The 18,665-nt window shown below is 41.9% G+C and overlaps 1 protein-coding gene across 10 annotated transcripts in view; it reads right to left on the minus strand.

The window, feature by feature from the left end:
- Positions 1-17,695, minus strand: part of USP4 (ubiquitin specific peptidase 4) — a 46,115-nt gene extending 28,420 nt beyond the window's left edge. For 9 of the 10 annotated variants that reach the window (XR_010072846.1, XR_010072847.1, XR_010072849.1 and 6 more), the window contains exons 1-8: positions 17,503-17,695; positions 17,243-17,370; positions 16,838-16,968; positions 13,105-13,231; positions 11,783-11,928; positions 11,536-11,597; positions 1,553-1,696; positions 786-903 (exon numbers count right to left, since the gene is read on the minus strand). Coding sequence is in view for 6 of the 10 variants with exons in the window: in XM_063348454.1 (XP_063204524.1) it covers positions 786-903; positions 1,553-1,696; positions 11,536-11,597; positions 11,783-11,928; positions 13,105-13,231; positions 16,838-16,968; positions 17,243-17,370; positions 17,503-17,657 (1,011 nt within the window). In the remaining 4 variants the exon portion in view is untranslated. The remainder of the gene's footprint in view (positions 1-785; positions 904-1,552; positions 1,697-11,535; positions 11,598-11,782; positions 11,929-13,104; positions 13,232-16,837; positions 16,969-17,242; positions 17,371-17,502) is intronic. The other variant, XM_063348456.1, reaches the window with a different exon arrangement.
- Between the last annotated feature and the right edge of the window lie 970 nt (positions 17,696-18,665).

Below are 18,665 nucleotides of genomic sequence, written 5' to 3' on the forward strand. Positions count from 1 at the left end.
AATACCACATGCCTAATGCTTTATAGTTATTTTAAGACCTGTTCTAGCTTTCAAAGCTACCAGAGTGACAGAAGTCATTACATAGTGCTTGTAACACCCTAGAAGTTTGCCCATTGCTTAAATCAAAGTTCATACAAGTTGGCTCGTATTTTGTTCCTATTTCTTAGCAACCAACTATCCCTAACAAGTTTCTGCGTATTTTAAGATGAACCAAATAAACCTAAGAGATAATAAATATACTAATAATTATTAGCTTTGCATAATTGTTGGCAACCTTAACACCCCACACAATGACTCTGAATCCTCCCAGTGGCTTTTCATACTCTTAATTTTTCAAGAACCTTTAAACATGGACCCCAGAACTGCATGCAGTGACCTGCTCATGTCACTTACGCGGCCCACACAAGTCAAAACATCCTCCACATCAGCCCATTTTTGTCAGAGCACAGCACTGAGACCCTACATTACAGTTCGGCATCTGTTTCGTATGACTTCCCCCATAGCCTTTTCAGAAGTCATGTATTTCAGATCCAGTCCTTAATACTGTACTATGTTTCATAGTACTAACGTAATACGCATAAGCCAAACTAAACAGGAACTGATTTTTTTGTTTGCGGTTTGTTGGTTTTGTTTGTTGTTTGGTTTTGGTTTTTTTTTTTATTCCAGGTGCAGTCTCCTAATTGAATCACATTAAAACATGCTTTTCTTTCCACAGATTTTAATCCACAGTCTCTGCGAGACTGTTCTTTTATTTAATTCTAAAGAGGGCTCTTTCCAATTCTTACCTGTAACGCAGAATTCATGAAGCAGGTATTTCCAAGGTTACTGAGTCCACAGAGTCCAGGCTGTGACAGGGAAGCATTGTCCCTGCAGTTGTAAGAGTTACAGACAAACCCAGAACCTCTGGAAGAAAGACAACACAGTGAACTCCACAGTGAGTTTACTGAGTCTCAATACTGTTTAAGAATCAAATAAGAGTCAAAAAACTGTTTCAAGAAATTCTTTAACCAGCCTACATGTTTCTGCTGCTCCATAGTGGCTAATACTGAATACCAGGAATATGAAGTATATGTGTTAGCTTTGGAAACACTAATCATTACACAGTCTATTATTAATTTATGGCTCATTACACAGTAATTTCCTCTGTCTACAAGTACACAGCACACTACTGCAGCAATAGTCTATTTAAGTCTATATGATACATTGCAAGACCTAATAACAAAATTATGATTTCTACCTGGAAAGGCTTCTTCTACATTGGCAGATGGAGAGAAAAGAAATATAATCCCTTCCCTCATACCCCCAATTCCCTCAGGCAATGCTAAATGACTAAAAATCAGTAGTTAGTAAGCTCTGGAACATGTGCTACTTTTGCAGGTGAGCAAGGAATAGCAGAACGCAGTGGTTTCAAAAGCAAAGTCTGATACACAGGTACACAAGAGTAGCAGAACTCCTCATAGGGCACCATCACACTCCTTTTTCATACAGGCAAGGATGCACAGGATTATTCACACAAAGGACGAAGAAACAAAAAGAACATTCCTGCTCTTACCCCCTGCCCAGGTGGGAGCTGTTCAGTCCATAGGAGTTACTGCTATCACCGTTAGTAATGACAGAAGTGGCAGACATTGAGGAATAAGAACTTGCTGATGATTTTGAAGAGGTAGTAAAGTTTCTGCTAGTTGCAGTGCTTGATCTGGGAGAAAGGAAAAAGAAGTAGAAACAGTGCTACTACTTTCTTCACCCCCAGCCCCACCTCCCACAAAACTCCAAGGACTTGCCACATCACAGTTAGTTCCCACACACAGAATTTACTGTTTTGACCTGTGTGATGACACTTCCAAACACTTGACTGGAACAGAAGCCTCAGACAAAAGTATCAGAAGCAGGAGTAACAATTTTTGCTTAAAGCAGAATCTGGGTCCCAGACTGAAATAAGCAGGCAATTTGGATAGCATGAGTGACAGGGAAGCAAGCTTCAAGTTGAAACAAGCAAGCAAAAAAAAAAAGATTCCCAATCTTAAGACCACAAAACACTGGCCCACATTAAAAGTGACAAAGTCATTCCTTCCCTATTTGAAACCTAAATCATCTACTCAAAAAGAACGTTAATTAGTAAGATAACCAGTGGGGGCATAAGACCGTTTGTTACAGAGCCTAGTTGATACAACTACATTGCTTGGAGGCAAGACACACTGCCACGTATGTGCAGCGCACACAGCAATCCTCAGCATTTTGAGACTGAAGATACTGAAATAAATGAAAAAAGTACCTAAGCTTCAAATCTCACTGGCTGTTAATCCCAGGCTATTGTACACTACTACTTTCCTGGTCCAGAAAAGAACCAGAACACAATGTGACAAAAGACCAACAAGCCACCAAAATTCAGCAATGTTCTGTCATAGACAGCTTTGGCTCCATAAAGAAAGCAAACCCACAAGGTAGTACTACATAAATAAGCTTGAAGAAAATATTTTTATACTGATTCATTTCTCTATAGCAAGAGCTAACTGGGAAATAGTCTATTCTCTCCATCTTTGCCCAAATAAACATGCAAAACTGAATGCAAAAAGGTGCACAACACCAACAACCACACAACAGTGTCTAATACACCCAAAGCACAGCAAGTGCCAGCAGAGGACAGAGCCCTCAGGCTTTAGCTTATTCTTGTATCTCTTTTAATATGGCCCTGATCCTTCAGTGATACAACTAAAAATGCATATTGAAAGCTGAGATGCTACTAAGAAAAGAGTCTTGGCAAACCGCTGTGAAGCAAAAACTAAAAGACAAAGAACTGCCTCCCCTTGACCATTGTGGCATGAACAGCTGCACAGCCTTACCAGTTTGGAAATATAATAGCAGTAAAACAAATACAGAAGAAAACAAGTTATGACAGGAGCTTCCAGATAAAAACGCAAACCCCAAACACAGTTTAAATCTGAAGCATGCTAAAAAATACCCAACCCACCAGCCAGCACAACCAAAAAGTATACTGGAAAGTATACAAGAATGAGCAGATCTACGGAAATAACTAAGACAACCATTTCTGTGACAACACACACCCTTCTGGTCATTACATGCTGGAGGTGGAACTTCTCAAGATTACCTGGACACAAAGATAAGATCAATGAGAGAACAAGAGGGTCTAGACTAACACAAGAATTATCAGACTCATGCTCCACATGCAGGAGTTTTGAGGGCCAAGAATAAAATAATTAAGCTAACAATAGCCTGTAAATCCACTAAGAACACATTTTCAAAAGTCTGAAGTAGAAGTGAATTATTTAGAAGCAAAGAAGGGCAATCTAGAAAATGCTAGACTTGAAAATGTGGCATCTCTACTTGACATGTTTGACCTCAGTAAGAGTATAGAATAAGAAGCTCGGAAAATAATACGAAGAAAATCTAACAGGAAGAAAAGAACAGGAGGATAACCTCTTAAGGGATTTCAAAGTTTCCAATAGAAGCATAGAGGCAGTGCATAAGGAAGAGTCAGATGGCAACTGAAGAGTTCCAAGAAGTACTTCAGTAGTATCCTACGCACATAATAAAGCTAAGAACTATGGGGGAAGACTAAACATGGATCAGAAAACAGAGATAAGAGACAAGTCACAGAGTGGGAAAAGGTCTACATACAAAGTCATCAAGGATCTTGAGTAAATTCCTGTTAGAAAATTGGGAAGAATCATGTAAGAAGTAAAACAACGAAAGAGAGACCAACAGCTTTCCAAGTGTGGAGAGAAATAAAAGAAAAATAAAATAGACTTGGGAAGATAAAAAATTCTAAGCACTCCTACATTTTACAAGTTACTCATCTTTCTGTAATAACCAAAGACAGACTGAGGATTTACTAAGCACAGCTGCTCCCCCTCATTTCACGAGACAGTCACAAAGGTAGCTATGATTCCAGGTGAAAGGCACAGATAGCGGCTAAGAAAAATGTTTTTCTCTGAAATCTTCCCATTTGAAACCCAGGAAGCTACTGTTAATGATCCCACAACACTGCAGGCTCTCAAGGAGACAGCCTCATTTGCACAGAGAGGTGACAACAGAAGTCCTGGATGCCAAGCATTTATCCCCAATGCCCCAAAAAGGGTTTCCGTGGAACATGCAGACTTTGACTAGTCCAAGCCACTTGCCCCCTCCACTGCTGTCTCACACAGTACGTGACTTCTGCTCCCTTGGAAATGGAGGCCCCAACACCTTGCTCTGAAGTAAGAGATTAACATTATTTCTTCTTTAAAGTTTATTACTTAGAATCTTCCAAAATATTCTGGCCTACTCAGTGGATTGCCACTGAATGTACTCTCAGTTTGCTTAGTTTGCTCTCTGTAGGCACAACAAACTCCGGACTGGAAGGTGCCACGCCAACACAGCTTCCCTTTCATCACCACTGCAATGTTTCTGACAGGCATAAATACATTCAGTCACATTTCATCAACAAAATCTACACAGGAGTACGCTATAGCAAAGAAAGACTTCATCTAACCATGTAACAGTTCAGGGACTCTAGAAAATAATTTCGCAGGTTTGAGGATGAGACTGCGTGGTATGACTGCGGAATCAGTCCTCCTGCTTCAGCACAGTTTGAGTCTCTCAAGATAACTCCTGTCTGAGCTAAAATACATCTTCTAGAGAAATCTACCATCATGGTTTCACAGTGGCCAGCAACAGCCAGTCCAGCAGACCACAGCTGAACTGTTCCAATGATCAATATCCCTTACAATCAGAAGAAACTTGCATTTCATTTGCAGCATGTCGTCATCTGGATATTGGTTTGTGCTCACCTCCATCTGCTGCCTGTAGCTCTTCAATTTCTACTTCTCATAACCCACTGAAGCTTTTAAATGTTAAAATAAACTTTTAAATTTCTCACTGATATGATACTTTAACTTCTAAGTCTTCTAGCACAAAAATCGTTAGTTTTTCAACAATTCACTTGGCTCCTTCTGAAATGCCTCATTAGTCTACTTTGCAAGTTTGTTGACAACCTCACAAGACATGATCATTCCACGTGCAGCTTTATTACTGTGTGTCCTGGTTCCGGCGGGGATAGGGTTAATTTTTCCTGGTATTCCATGCCATGTGAGCCATGCCCATCCTGAGCTGCCGGGGGAGTCCCCGCTTGGAGCGGGGGGTCGGTGAGCGGCAGGGAGCGGCGGTCCCGTAATCGTGTTCGTATATTCCTCTATCCGTGTTACTGTTGTTGTTTGCCTGTTCCCTTTGCTGTTCTGTTAAACTGCCTTTGTCTCAACCCAAGAGTCTTGCCTTTTCTTCTGATTCTTCCTGTATTAGGAAGGCCCGAGCGAGCGGCATGTGGTTCTTTGTTGCCGTCTGAGGCTAAACCACGACACTGTGCTAGTTATCAAAAGTCTTCTGTTGCACACTCAGCATTTCCCTGCTGAACCAGAGGCTGTTTGTTTGGTTTTGCCTCAAGGTTGCTACAGAAGCCCACATTCAGGAGACTGAACCAGGACAGGATCGTGTTCCCACGGAGTCCAGCATGTATTTTGGACTCATGTTGTTCATCCACACACACAACTACATGCTTCACAGTACTGATGCACGTTGCCCCCTGACTGAGGATTAAAGACAGCCTTTTCACATCTTGCCACACGTTTCAAAACCCCACATAAATGGCAAGTGAGGAAGAATCTGGAGACTAGCAACATAAAGAGGACAAAGTTAGATTAATCTAGCACAGAAACTGTGAGGCCATATGGTTGATAAGTAGAAAAACTCCTAAGCTGAATAGCCTGAAAAAATATTTTAAGAGGCTTTCAAGTGGTTGGAAAACAGAGATAGAAAAAGTATTTCAGTTCAGTCGAGGCTACCTTCAGAGTATGCAGTAGAATTAGTCCTACTCCTTTAAACCACCAATATGAAACAAAATTAAAAATATTTTGTCAAAGTAGGAAAAGCTAGACCTTGTATTTAACTGGCAAAGCAGAGGCCATAATAGATTTTCATTTAGAAAGTTCTTACATGCAAAAGCCTCCTAACTTATCTTACATAATCAATGCTAGTCTGAAAGCATCTGCTGCAGACTCAAGCACTTGAAAGTCACATAATAAAGATCTGCCCACAGAATGTTTAGCCCAGTTGCTGAAGGGGTCCTCTGAAATCATCAACAGACAAGGAAGTGGGGGAAGGAGATCAGTTTTAAATACGAAAGGGCATTTAGTTACAGTATTAGGTACCTATGAAACACGTATCAGCCACTGAGGTCTTAAAACTGCACAGTAATTTCTGGCATGTAACATCACTGAATGTTATATCAGGTTGAAGAGATGCCTAAATCAAGACAGAGTAGTTGAGAAAAGCCACATGTTACAAGATGGGTGAATCAAGCAACAACTCCTCCAGTATTTTACTGAGGAGAGTACCGGGTGGAAGTCCACCACGCGCCACCCATAAATAGAGGATCGGGAAGAGGAAACAGCAAGAAGACTCCAGCAGCAACCAAAGAACCAAAAGGTATTTCCCTGCTGCATATTGCAAAGGGAGGCAGGCAGCTACCAGGCACATGCTAAATACATCTTCACTCCTGTTTTCAAAAGCAATACCTGATGGAAGAGGTGCTATTTTTATAGATCCGACACAATTTCTTGTTTGCTTGTGCTAAGAAAACAATACCCAGGATAAAAGAGTGTGTGCTAGGACTGAGCTGGAACTCTCCTAGCTCTGATTTTGGGAGTCTTACAAGTAACAATTAAAGAGGACTAAGTTCCACAGAGTCATTGGTATAATCTCCCTTCAGAAACAAAGTATGCCTCCAACTCTGAAATTCCTAAACTATAATCCATTCCCTCTTCTAAAACCTTGTCTAGTAGTAAAAGCAGTTTCAGACTACAACAAGAAAATACTTTGTTCCTTGGGGAGCAAACTAACAAACAGCAGTGGCCAGGAATATACCACCCAAGGACTGCTGTGGAGTTTAAGAGCATTTTTCTGTAAAACGTCAGCCAGCTTGATGGCAGGGGAAACACACAGAAGGCTGTCAAACACGTGGAGAAGCGGTTTCCCCTGGTAAGAGCCAGGGCCTCTGACAAGCAGCAAACAGTGGGGAGAAATAGCTACGACAGAGACACCCACCCCACACAGTCACCGTGCACACACATATTCTGCAAATAGCGAGTGATACGAACTCCCAGCTTTCCAAGGCCTCTTTTGGCATGCAGGCAGGCATGCAGATGCTCACTGTTGCTCTACATCCCATTTGTTTATGCCCTCAAAACTCTAAATAAGGAAAAACTTTCTCATAAGCTTTTAGGATTAACGTGATGTGGCCCAAAGATCTCCAAATATAAAGTTCTTCACGGTCTTGGCTAAACAGCTTTTTCTCCAGCTGAGAAACAGAATACTGGAGCAAAATATTTGCCTGAGACAGGATTAAAATTTGGAGTTACTCAGCTCTCTTCTAAACCACACCTCAGCACAGAGCATTCACAGTTCCTGATGACACTAGATGCACCTAGGAGTCCAATTCTTCAGAACTTCAAAATGCAAGTTTATTTAGAAAGTATGACAGCTTATCAACATTACAGACTTGCTTAGCCTCACGAAAGAGCAGAACAGGTTTTCAGGGTGATAGTCTCACTTATCCTTTGCCATGCTGTTAATGCAGCTCCCAACTCACTTCTGCTTCCAGCTTTGGCTTCCAAAAAGCATTAGTTTTTTCCTACAGACAAGAACCCGCTTTACTAGCAAATTACCTTTTGTAGTATTAATACAAATACCCTGAACGCCTCATCAGTGAGCAGGATAAGACACTCACACTCTTCTGGGCTGGGAGCTCTCTACCTTCTCTCTGGCTACTCTTCTCTCCTCCGTCCTCTCTCACCAGTTCTGTCCAGTTCAATTGCTCACAATCACCCACAGATTTCACATGTATAAACAGTCCCTATGACTTTGCACTAAACTCATTAATCTGGAGTCTTAAACATGTAATATTGATTTAATGCAACACGTGTATGCACACACACGACCATGGAAAGACAAACGGCCTCCCAACTCAATAATGAGATTGGAACTCTGTGCTCCAGGTTAGTGAGTCTTTTACCAGCTCCCAGAAACAGTTAAAATGCTGGCAACATTTAATTGCAGTACAGACACCTAATGTTTCCATAGCAAAAGAAAAAAATTTAAGAAGATCATCTCAGAACAGACTAAGTCCCAGAGTACACTTTCACTTGAGGTTTGTATGCTGAGATATCTGGGAAATAAAAGAACATGGTTAAACAAGCAGCTGTTTTTTTTAATTATACAGAAAAGCTTTATTAATGATTTATTAAATTATCTCTCTCCAAGGGAAAAAAATATCCATGTTGCTCCAAGATTAACTTATGTAAAAGACTCAACCTGAGATTAACAAAAAAAAAGATCTTTGCACTGTGCTTTCCTAGATTTCAACTTCATAGGGAGGTGGAATTTAGACAGTGTATTCAAAACTAAATGAAATACAAAACTACCCTTAATAAATTAATGTCTTGAAAAAAATCAAGAATTCTCAATAGAACATGAGAGCTAACTGGAGAATATTCAAACATCGAATAAAGTACAAAACACAGAGTATTAAATATTTATGCATTTATATGAAGATACACTAAAAAAGGGAAGGAAACCAAATAAACTTCAGAATTGTGACTGATGTGAAGGAAAGCACAGGGTAAATAGGTAAATATATTCAAGAAAAGTTAAATTTAGCTTATTCACTAAGAATATATCAGATAACAAAAGAATAGAGCTTCACAATTTCTTTTTTAAATATAAATCCCTTACAAATAGATAAAAAACTTTGTGAAATAACCCTTGAAAGTGCAGCAGAAAGAAAATATCTACAAATGATCCAGCCTACACTGTCACCAACCCACTCACATTTGACAGGGAGTCATGACACGCAACAGAGGAAGCACCACAATGCAGAAAAGTCACTCCAGAGTGCCAACATATATTCAACATAAATACCTAGACTCAGCCATCTCGGGAACACTCTCAGCTGCAGGCTACTGGAAGACAGCAGTATACCGTGGCAGATGTGTTGCTAATTATGCCCTCTTCTTATAGAGAACTTTTTTTTACCCCTTCTACATACGTCTGCTACTGCCCACAGTACGAGGCAGGCTACTGAACACACCTGGTCCACATCCAGTATAGTGTTCCTCATTATTCTCAACAGTATGACTAACATTCATAAGCAGTTTGGGGGTTATCAAGGCAACTGCTGTACAATATTAGTAGCTCAAAGACATAAAATGGCATAGAAAACATGAATGAATCTAACAGGAAAACACTCACTGCTCATTATCTTTTGTTATCGTATGTCTATGAAAGAGTAAGGTCTCAACTTTTTCCTCTACCCATTTCAAACACAGAAAGAATTTTAAAGACCGATCTTTCTACCTGACTTGCCTTACACGACACAGCCACCTTTGGCGTAGGAAGGCATGATGTTAGTCCAGCAGGGCTCATCATAACCCAAAGACATTAAAGCGTGCTGCTTTCCTGAGAGATAGCCTTTGGCCCAGCCACACAAAGAGGTCCTTCTCATTTGGTCAGCGGTTTGTGCGCTGATCAGCACACACCAACATCAGTCCTGAAGAGGAGGGGCAGTCCAGCTTCCTCTTCCCCTCCTTGTCTTCCCAAACAGTGTTTTTGAACAAACAGTTATTATGCATTTAACCTACAAGACTAAATAAGGACATAAGAGCTAGAGTGCAGAACCTCCTAAACCAATACACCCAACTGTATAAGGAAGACGTTATGTGGAATATACATGCTTAGTTTCTTAATTAACAGAGATAAGGGCAAAGAAATAGTTAGCCGAGACAAAGCACAACAGAACAGATAATCCTACCTGTATATGACATATTACAATTCTTTCAGCCACCATTATCAGCATTAAGTCAAACAATTTTACGAGTTCTACATTATAATAAGCAAATCTTTATTTCTACATCATTAGAAAATATTAATCTGCATACTGATAACCATTTTCATTCAAATATCACTAAATGTTAATTAAAACTCTTCACCTATCAGATAATCTGCTGAAAAGAAAAGATTTGAGCCCTGGGAATGCTACAGGGCTCCTTTTTAGCTTGCTTCTCATCAAAACAAAAGGTTATGATCTGGTCTTGCACAGCTGCCTCTCTAATACCGTCAACCAGTACTCGATTATATACACGATATGAATGTTTAGATGCTTTTCACATTGCGCTCTTACAGAAAGTTCATTATACTCCTATGAACATTCTCCTGATCCATCTACCCAGTATTATATCTCAGTAAAGAATTGTTTCAAAATAGGTTTCACTGACCTATTTGATCCATTCATCAAGTTTAACACTAGTAAGATCTTGATCTCGAGTGAGATCACTTGGCAGCAAGTTCTATAAGTCAACTGTATTGTAGGTAAAACAATTTCTTTATCAGTATCTAGTCTGATGGTCTACTCACGGGAAAATGAGCAGGCCATCAGACTAGCAAAATCACAGAATTTTACATTCTGTAGTATGACGTGGTAAGAGCAGTTCCTTATCATTGCATGCAACTTCCATTCTACACCATTCACTCTATACATACAATATTTCATCAAGTGGTGCTCCCCAGGGCTCAGTACTGGGGCCAGTTCTGTTTAATATCTTTATCAATGACCTAGACGAGGGGATTGAGTGCACCCTCGGTAAGCTTGCACATGACAGCAAGTTGGGCGGGAGTATTGACCTGCTTGAGGGTAGGAAGGCTCTGCAGAGGGATGTGGACAGGCTGGATCGATGGGCCAAGGCCAATGGTATGAGGTTCAACAAGGCCAAGTGCTGGGTCCTGCAAGGGCTTGTTGTAGGGGCACAACAAGCCCTTGAACACTACAGGCATGGGGAAGAGTGGCTGGAGAGCTGCCTGGGGGAAAAGGACCTGGGGGTGTTGGTCGACAGCAGCTGAATATGATGATCCTGTGATTCTATAAGCCTTCCTCTTACCATCTCTTCTCTAAATTAGATAGTAGAGAGAGACTGTCAATATTTAGAGGCCTTGATAATTGTCTTTGGCAGCAGTGGGGGTTGCTTCGCTATTTCTATACCCTTTTTAAGGAGGAACTACCAGAAGTCTGAGCATTCACTACTGGCAGCTTTGGAAATATACTGCAAGATCCTTTTTGTTCTACAATGGTAGAAGACAGATTTCGCGCCCCCCCCCCACTGTGCAGTCTGCAAAGGTAGCTTTTTAAGTAGACTAGCTCAACATAAATAGAACTTCCGTCTCCCAAGCACTACAGAAACCTAAGCTATTTAATCCTTACACAACCTATTTGAAATGGGCTTTAAAAACAGAAGACTGTTGCCAAGAAACAGAAACCAGCAGCAGAACCACTGAAGAATATTTATACTCAAGCTTTTTCTCCCCTTCAAAATACCCAAAACAAAGAAATCCACAATAGCCAGTGATAACCAGGCTTTCACAGAGAATGTGTGGTCACTAAAACCAAGCAAACAAGCTAGACAAAACAGCAGAAAACTTTAGAAGATGCTTGCTTACTTTGCCAGGAAATGCTGTCCAGGCCACGTGCCATCTTCATTTTTCACTTCTATTAGAACAACCTGAAAGAGTATTCAGGTAATAAAGAAAGGTAACTGCAAGTCTGCTACACATTTTTCAAAATCATTAACAAATCACATTTTTAATTTTTGCTCAAAGTACATAAAAGCAAGTAAAAAAAATTACATATCAGAGGAAGCAGTACATGAGAATCTAAAGAAAAAAAAAAAAGAGTTAAGCCGCTTACCTGACCCTGATAGAGCCCTGCATCTTGCACAGTGCTATCCAGCTTGCTGAGCTGCTCGTAAGTGTTACTTGTATACCTGTTCCATAACCTAGTTTCCTTCTCAGCTGGGATATTAAATAGTTTTCTCATTTCTTTCTCGATGGTAGCTGTTCCGGAGGAAAAAAACACCAAAATTCATAAAACATGTGTACTTTTGAAAAAAAAAAATAACAAGCTAGACATTCAGCAAGGAGTTATATCATTGATACTACAAGATTCTTTGAGAAAATGTATCATTGAAGTTACAATTGCTTATATAGCTTGTCTAATATTTAGTCTGAAAGAACGAAAAACTCCTGTTTTCAGTATGTATTTGCCTGTCAAGTCCACAAACTAATAATGAGACACATTGAGAAGTTTCTGCCCAAAGGACAACTTTTGAGAAACAGTCATCATTTGAAAACATAGGTTCAAGAAGGAAGTGTTTTCAGTTACTATTGTCAGGCCATGCATCAGGGAACTGGAAAAAAAGAAAAAAGCGTCTTTATGGACATATATGACAGCTGACATTCAGCATTTTTACACAGGAAAATATAGCCATGACACACAGAGAGAGAAATAAATCGAGATGGGTCAAATTTCAGGAAGAACAGAAATGTAGAAGAGCCATTAGGATGATGTCTAAAAATATCAACATGCTAGGAAGAAGGAATCATAGCAGAACCAGAGACAGAACTGCTTTACGTGAGTGACATGGATGTTCATTCAGGACATGAGTTAGTCAACAATGTGCTCCTCAAAGCTCTTAACCACAACTCCCCATGTCGCACACAGAATTCTGTGGCTGGCAGAAACTCGGGAGGTTCCTGGTCCAATGACTCAAAGCAGGGTCAACACTGAATTCAGACCAGGCTGCTTGGGGCTTATCCAATCAGATGTTCAAGGAAGGAGATTTCCCCCGCCCCTCTGGGCCCTGTTCAAATGTCTAGCTCTCCTAATAGGGAAAATGTTTTCATTATATTCAGTTGGAATCTGTCCTGTTTCAATTTATGACTATTGTCTGTTTTGTTTTCTTGCTTTGTGACTCAGTAAATAGCCTGACTCCATGTTCCCAGCAACCTCCTCACAGGTGCTACCAGGTCCCTACAAAGTCTTCTCCAGGCTAAACGCAGCTTCCCCAGCCTCTTCTCACACATCACATGCTCCAACCCCAACTGTCTCGTTGGTATCCACTAGAATTGTTCCAGTTTATCAACATCATTCTTGCTCTGGAGGGCACAAAATACCTCCTGAGGTAGCATCGGAGCAGAGCTTCATCACAGTAGCATCAGAGAGCTACTTACCAACAGTATCTGCTTTGCTAAAGTGGCAGCTAATTACATTGTCAGGATCACTGCTCTCGCACAGCTTCAGCTCAAGAAGATAAACTTCAACCTTATAGTGCTTCACAAACAGACCATATTCCACTACCTGCAAACAGAAGGCAGATGTGATAAACAAAATAACACAAAGTTAAAATACTGAGCAGTCCTCCATAAGGTAAACTCGTCTAAATATTTTAAGTCTTTAGAAGTCTTGCAAGTTAAGCCATAAATTGAACACTGACTTGCTCTCAAGTCCAGATTCAGTCACAACCTCAGTCAGCTTGTTTTGGGGTTTTGTTTTGATTTTAAAGCATAAGAAATCCCAGTGCTTTCCTTCCACAGTGTAAAGTTCCAAAGGTCCATCATTATAGCTGAACTGATAGTGCCAGCTAATTACCCAGGAAAAATATTTGATCACACAATCAGAGTGCTCTAGAAAAAAAAAAAATATCTTTTGCCTCTAGTCTTTGGCTAAGGTTTACAAAAAAAAGAAACAAGCCTGGAACACTGGAGCAAAATCCTTTCTATTAGAAGAGAGTAAGACAAAGCATTAATTATTTTTCTGCATGGTATACAGAATCTGCTTCATTATGCTCTCCTTGCAAAAACAGATTAATATGTCAGAACTTGTTTTGATGACACTGCTTTATTCCAGAGACATTTTCAAATCAATTTCGCATCTGAGAGAATACTCCAACAGGTACATCTACCCACCCCACTAGCTTTCAGCATATTTTTAGAAAGGTATTCTGTAAGACTAGACACTGCTCTTCACCTACAGATCTTAAACATATTATGCCAGAAAGAAAAGCACATTTCAGAAACCAGTTATGATACAACTATGAAGTAACTGGAGAAAAAAATGAACAAAACAAAAAACACACCTCAACTCCCTCCACAGTTCTTTGCAGCTATAAAGTCTATGAAATTGAGATCATGTTTTATTGAACCAGCAGGTATAATTTTTAAAAGTAACAGTGTTTAAGAGGCATTTGGACAACGCCCTTAATAATTTCCTTTGACTTTCGGTCAGCCCTGTAGTGGTCAGGCAGCTAGACTAGACAATCGTTCTAGATCACTTACAACTGAAATATTCTATTCGTGTGACACCAGACTTGCTACGATCTACGCATGTAACATTTTACAGAAAAAAAACTTTAACCAGCTTTGGAAAGAAATGAAGAATTAAGACTAAGACTTATTGTGAGAATTTGGCCAAGTTATGCTTCCCTCTTCTGAACTTTTATAGGGTTGTATTAAATATGCAAGGTGTTTTAAAGGTAAGTAATTAACAAATATGTTTGGAAAGATCTTCAGTGTTTTGTTGTTACAACAGAAAGAGAAAGTAGAAGTCCCTGTTTAAATAGCTTCTTGACAGGCAAATCAGACCGCACCCCCCACCCCCAAAGAATGCAAAGGAACCAATTCACAAGTTCTCTATCTCTTTTTTAGAAGGAATTTCACGAAGTGGGACTTCCTGTTCTCCAACATTCTATAGTTAGAAACAAATAAATAAGAACCGTATTCAGAAATGGAGGAACTCTTTCCAAGAAGAGGTTTCTGATCAGATCACCCTGTGCATTAGGACAGATGAACGGCAAGAAGAGTCTTTAATCGCCTGCAGATGTCTTTTAAACAGCATCTGATCAGCTCACTTGCTCTCTGAACAAAATCCACCAACGTAAAACTCAGGCCATCCCACTGGATGGCAATCTGACCACAACATGCATTCAACCATGGAGGAAGCGCATTTTTTGCATTTTGCAAATTAATACACTTCACAGTGGGACTCTATAGAAGACTGCCTGAAAACCTGGTTTGAGATTATCAAAAGAAACCTGAACCACAAATAAATCTAATCTAATCCTCCTGTGCTTGTCCCTGATCACCAAGCACATACACCAGCTTGTAAAACTGCAAAGATGCCTGAAAATTACTTCCCAAATCCTACTTTTATGGATATTTTGATGTACGAATTACAGTTGATCCAGCTTTAGGAAAAGGATTAAAGCATTCAAGGAGCACAAGTTTAAGTGCTTTACTTCCAATGCTATCTGGAGAATACTGTAACTAGATACTGACCACGTTCTGCTCAGGTGCAGTGCCGCAGCTTGAGTGCCCCACTCACCTTTCACTTTATATTTTTTTTATAAGAGGCTGTAACATCCCACAAACCTAGTATTCTGCTGTATTTCAACATTTTTTTAGATGTAAAAATGCACTTCTGTTACCAGGTTAATAGTAAACAGAGACTGAAACTCTCATAGTAATTCAAAACTTAAAAGACTAATTTTTTTTAACTGGACCACAATAACTCAGCATCTTCTGTCTGTAAAAGAGCATTATCTCTATGCTCTAGCCCTCACTAGAGTGTTGAAGAGTGGCACCTGATATCCCAAGAAAAGAAGGCTCATACGGTTAAGCCTGTCACCAAAGCATTTCCCCCAACAACTTTCGAACCTCTTGTCCAACTTCTGAATTTCTCAGAAAAGGGAGTGTCTCCTAACACGCCAGCTTTGTGAAAGCAGTTCACCAGTTCATGAACAAATGCTTCCTCACTCAGGGAGGCACTGATCAGTAATACTTCCAGTTTTTCCTCTCAGTATAGACTTTCTATTCCTCAAGAAATTAACCGTTTCTAGTAAAAACACACCTCCTTTATATGCTATAATTCATTTCCACTCCCCCTGCTTCTGCTTTACACGGGAGTTCTGTCTACTCAGCAGAGTGAACCTGGGATCATTTATGCTTCCTGAAGATGTCAGAATTTCTTGTTACGTACAGTTTCTAACCCACACTGAATGACAATGTTCCAGTACCACTAATGAGGATAAGTGGGTCTGCAAGACAGGGATCTTATTTCCTTTTACTGTTCTGGTGCTACACTTTTTCCTGGGTCTTGCATACCTTAAGGCCGCCCTCATTGTAACATAGTGCCAATTAAACTTAAGCAATACTAATTCTGTACATTATATCAACACTCTTTGTTTGGTATAGTGATTAGTCTTTATGAAGCCCACAGACTGGCACTGCTCAATTTAAGCAGTGCAAAACCCCAACACTAAAATAAAAACAAAAACACTTTTACCCATAAAGAGGCATCTCATAGATTTCAAAAAAGCAATTTGCAAATTTCGCCTTCCAAAACAGATTATATACTCAGAATCCATTTATGAATGCATTTGCCAAACAAAAATAAGACTTACAGAACAAAACCACAAATATATCTCTTCTCATGATCTTAGAATCACAGAATTTTGGAAAAGAAAACAAGACTCACCTTAAACTCCAGAGGAAGCCCCTAAGCCACTGGTACTAAAAGACAATTTATTCCAATGCCTCATTCTGTCCCAGAAGATTGTAAAGCTTGACTGACAACTCACATTTTTCAACAAAGCATAAACTATTCCATGCAACACAAAAGCACTGCACCAGTCCAGCCATAACATAACAAGTTCACCAGAACAAGGTTCACGGTTCTCACCCCATATAATCCATCAACTCAGAATCAGTCAAGATTCAGGCATTTTAACTGTAATACTGGAAGGCCATTCTTTCAGACAACAAGGCAAAAAGACCTCATGTTATTATCTTCAAGGAACTGCCAAGGATCCTGTCATAACTCATATCTAGCAAAATAAACATTGTCTAAGTTCAGTAGAAATAAGATAATGAAACCAGGCTGAAAAGAACTTGGTTCACGCATACTTACTTTTCTCACAATAGGCTGTTGTCCATCCATGCAGCCATACCACGTTACTAGTTTATTCCAGGCTTCGGTGGGAACCAATACATAATCCAGCTCATCAATGAGGTGTTCTTTTAAACTCTGAGTTTCTGGATCTAAAAGGGAGATGTAAGAAAGCATGGCATCAAACAGAACCCCTTCTTTTCAAGGCCAATACACGTAACACCATGACCCTGAGACACACCAACACTCCTACGGGTAAGCAGACGCCGCGCCGGGACGGCCGCAGGTCTCCTCCCGGAACACAGGGCTCCAAAAGCGAAAGCTGCACGACGAGACGACCGCATAAGGGAGCCGCTCCCCCGCGGCCAGGCTGCGACCCGAGGGCCAGGCCCCGCCGCCCGAGCCCCGCTCCCCGCCGCCACTCACCGCCGAAGAGACCCGAGTTGTCGATGGGCCCGGGGAAGAGGCTGGGATCGCCGGCGCCGAACATATCCCAGCTGTCGAAGCCTACGTACTTCTTCCACTGCTTGAACCACCGGCTGTCCACCAGGTACCTGCAACACACGGCACCAGGCGGCGCGGCCCCCTCAGCGGCGGCCCGGCGCGGAGCGGCCCGGCCCGCTCCCACAGGCCCCACCGCCCGCAGGGGAGGGGGACGGAGGGGAGGACCGGCCGGCCGCGCTCACCAAGATTCTCCCGGCCTCAGGGCCGTGGCCAGCAGCGGCCCCAGCTCAGCCCGTTGCACCGTCGTCTCCGGCCGCGCCCCGCCGCCGCCACCCTCGGCCGCCGCCATGTCGGTGCGCAAGCCCCGTCGCGGGCGGATGTCGGCCCGCGTACGCATGCGCACTGGGTGGGCCTGCCCACGCTGGCCCCGCCCCGCCCGCGCGCCCTCTGACGTGGTGGGCGGGGCCGCGCGCGCGGGGCGGGCACCATGGCGGCGGGCGCCATCTTGTAGTGGCCTCTGGGGGGCGGAGGGGCGGCAAGCAGTTGGGGTTGGGGAGTGGCAGGGCGGAGGGAGGCCTTGGAGCAAGTCTGTGGGGTATCGAGGTGCGGGGGGCCTCGTCTTGGCGAGGGGGATGGATGGTCCGCGTCCCCGAGGTGGCTCCGTGGCCATGAGGGTCGCCCCTGAGCGGCCTCCTCCAAAGCAGGCGGCAGAGGCGTGTGGTGTGGACGGTGTGGGTTCAGTGCTCTGTTTTCTCCCGTAACTGAGCGGGTGGAGCCCTCTGGTCAGGGCGTTGGCTGGGGAAGGAGACTTCAAATTGTTAGGGGAATAAAGAGGAGGAGGGGTATGAGTAACCGCCTGGGGAGCGCTCAGGGGTTTGAAAGTGTCTCTGGAAATAACCTCTCAAGAAGTGATTTAGGTGTTTGTCTCTCAAGTAGCATGTCCTGTGATGTTTAGGGAGCCTGACCTTGAGAAGTCGGAAGACTGCGAAGGATTCAGATGATGATTCGGAGAATTAAAAACCTGCTTTAAACTGTTACACCGTATAACTCCATTTAGCTCACAGAAAAAAAGGGGCAGGGGGTGATGTGCTGGGGCCGTGACTGTCTGTGCAGGGGAGTGCTTTCCTGGGGGCAGGGGGGCTCTGCCTCACACCTGGCAGCACTGCGACTATCCAGGGAAAAATGCCAAAGGCCTGTTATTTTTTTTTTCCCCTGATAATAGGGCAAGTCCATCCAGTTAACACTGAAAAAGAAGACCATTTTCTTCTTCCATCAAGAGTTGAGTCCTGTTACTTCTATTTTTCTCAAAGGCTGGGGCCGCTTTAGGCTTCGAGAAACTAATACACCCTGTTGTGGCAAGACTGGGTGTGTTTTTAAAATGAGTCAGCTATTCTGAGATAATGCT

Source organism: Chroicocephalus ridibundus, chromosome 10 (assembly GCF_963924245.1).
Source record: "Chroicocephalus ridibundus chromosome 10, bChrRid1.1, whole genome shotgun sequence".
In the NCBI taxonomy this organism is placed as follows: Eukaryota; Metazoa; Chordata; class Aves; order Charadriiformes; family Laridae; genus Chroicocephalus; species Chroicocephalus ridibundus.